This window comes from Morus notabilis, unplaced genomic scaffold (genome assembly GCF_000414095.1).
Source record: "Morus notabilis unplaced genomic scaffold, ASM41409v2 Scaffold74, whole genome shotgun sequence".
NCBI classification, from domain to species: Eukaryota; Viridiplantae; Streptophyta; class Magnoliopsida; order Rosales; family Moraceae; genus Morus; species Morus notabilis.
Window position 1 is genome coordinate 334,526 of NW_010359622.1, and position 1,600 is coordinate 336,125.

General features: G+C 33.4%; 1 protein-coding gene across 1 annotated transcript in view; it reads right to left on the bottom strand.

Annotated features, from left to right (window-relative positions):
- The window catches only part of LOC21405213 (pentatricopeptide repeat-containing protein At4g32430, mitochondrial), a 2,663-nt gene extending 2,357 nt beyond the window's left edge, over positions 1 to 306 (bottom strand). The window contains exon 1 of the mRNA XM_024163532.1: positions 1 to 306. Coding sequence (XP_024019300.1) covers positions 1 to 80 — 80 coding nt within the window. The 5' untranslated portion in view covers positions 81 to 306.
- Between the last annotated feature and the right edge of the window lie 1,294 nt (positions 307 to 1,600).

Consider the following 1,600-nt stretch of genomic DNA (forward strand, 5'->3'; position numbering starts at 1 on the left):
TGTAAGTTTTTCTGCTTGACGTACCGTTGCTTTGGTACTCCGCGTAGAAGAAACTTGAAATTCAGTTGGTGGGCAATCATCAGAATCCAACATGAGCCTGCCTCGCGTCTCTAATCCTTCTTCCTCCCATCTTTATTCTTCCCTTACTTCTTCCTCACAAACAAAAAGCCGCCGCCCCTTTTCCCCAGAAGAACAACGCCGTGGCCGAAAAGGTAAGATTCATCATGTGATTTTGTCGACATTTTTTTTTTCCTTTTCTTTTTATCAATTTGGTGTGTCGTTCTTTGCATTTAGGAGCTAACTTATTAGTTGCTCATTGGTTTCTTTTCTCGATAATGCGGAAATATAGGCCGTATTTAGAGTTGGTTTTATTTTTGTTTTTCATGTTTTTAAAAGAAAAATAAAAATGGAATAAAAATGATGTTTGGTATAATTAAAAATTAAAAATAAAAATAAAAATAATTTTTTAGTTTAGTGTAAAATGTAAGAAAAATAAAAATTAATTTTTAATCGTTTTTCATTTTTTATACTGAAAATAATTTCTTGATAAAATTACCAAATATTTAAAAATTTCTCTCTGAGATTGAAAGCATTTTCATTTCCATTTTCATACAAAAAAATAAAATCATTTTGGAACGAGTTCCAAACGCACCCATATCCTTCCAACTTAATGCTGACAACTAGTATACAGAGAATTTAGTCTTAAGAGTGCACGAGTCTAAACTTTTATCTCTTATTCTTAATAAATATCCTTTTGTTAGTATAATTATTTGACTAAAAAGGTTATGAATCAAGAGTAAACGGTAAAAATCCCGACTCATGTACTTTTAAATGGTATTTATCAAGATTATCTTTATTTTAATTAAACTAGTTCAATTTCACATGCGATGCACGTGGAGAGTAAGCTGAGTATTAATTTTTTTTTTTGAATGCTAAAACCATTTCATTAATCAACAAATCATGAAGATTACAGATAACTTAATATAGAAAACTTGATATAACAAATCAAATCGATAGTTCCGTTAGCGTCGTAATACATGGATCCAAAGTCCGATAATGGACACAATTTGGAGCATTTCTCTTGACTCTTTTAATTCTCCCTCCAATGTTGGTTCTTTTGAAAGGGTTGTAGCAAACTCTTTGCAAAGACCAATCTCTGAAAGTCAGTATTCTTTTAGATTAAGCTCGCCGAAGCAAGATATCTGACTAAAGACATATAAAAAATAAAAAACGACACAAAACCCACACAATGTTATAGCTTGGTGAGGGAACACAATCAAAAACAATAAAAACAACCAAAACCCACACATATCAAGCCATTTGGGGGGAAAACAAACACCAACACTGATAGAATGACTGCCTTTATTCAACAAACAACTATAAAAAGAAAAGAAAATACCAACACAGACTCCATTATCGTGTAGATCAGCCGACGTAGAACACGTGGATATATTTTGGGGGCCGGCTCACCGGAGACGCGCTTCCGGTAGCTGGCCGAATTATTCTCCTTCTTCCCCGCTCTCTCTCTCTCTCTGGAATTCTCTCTCACTAGAAACCTCTTTTTCTGATATGATTATTGTTAGGAATGGTGTTCTAGAAG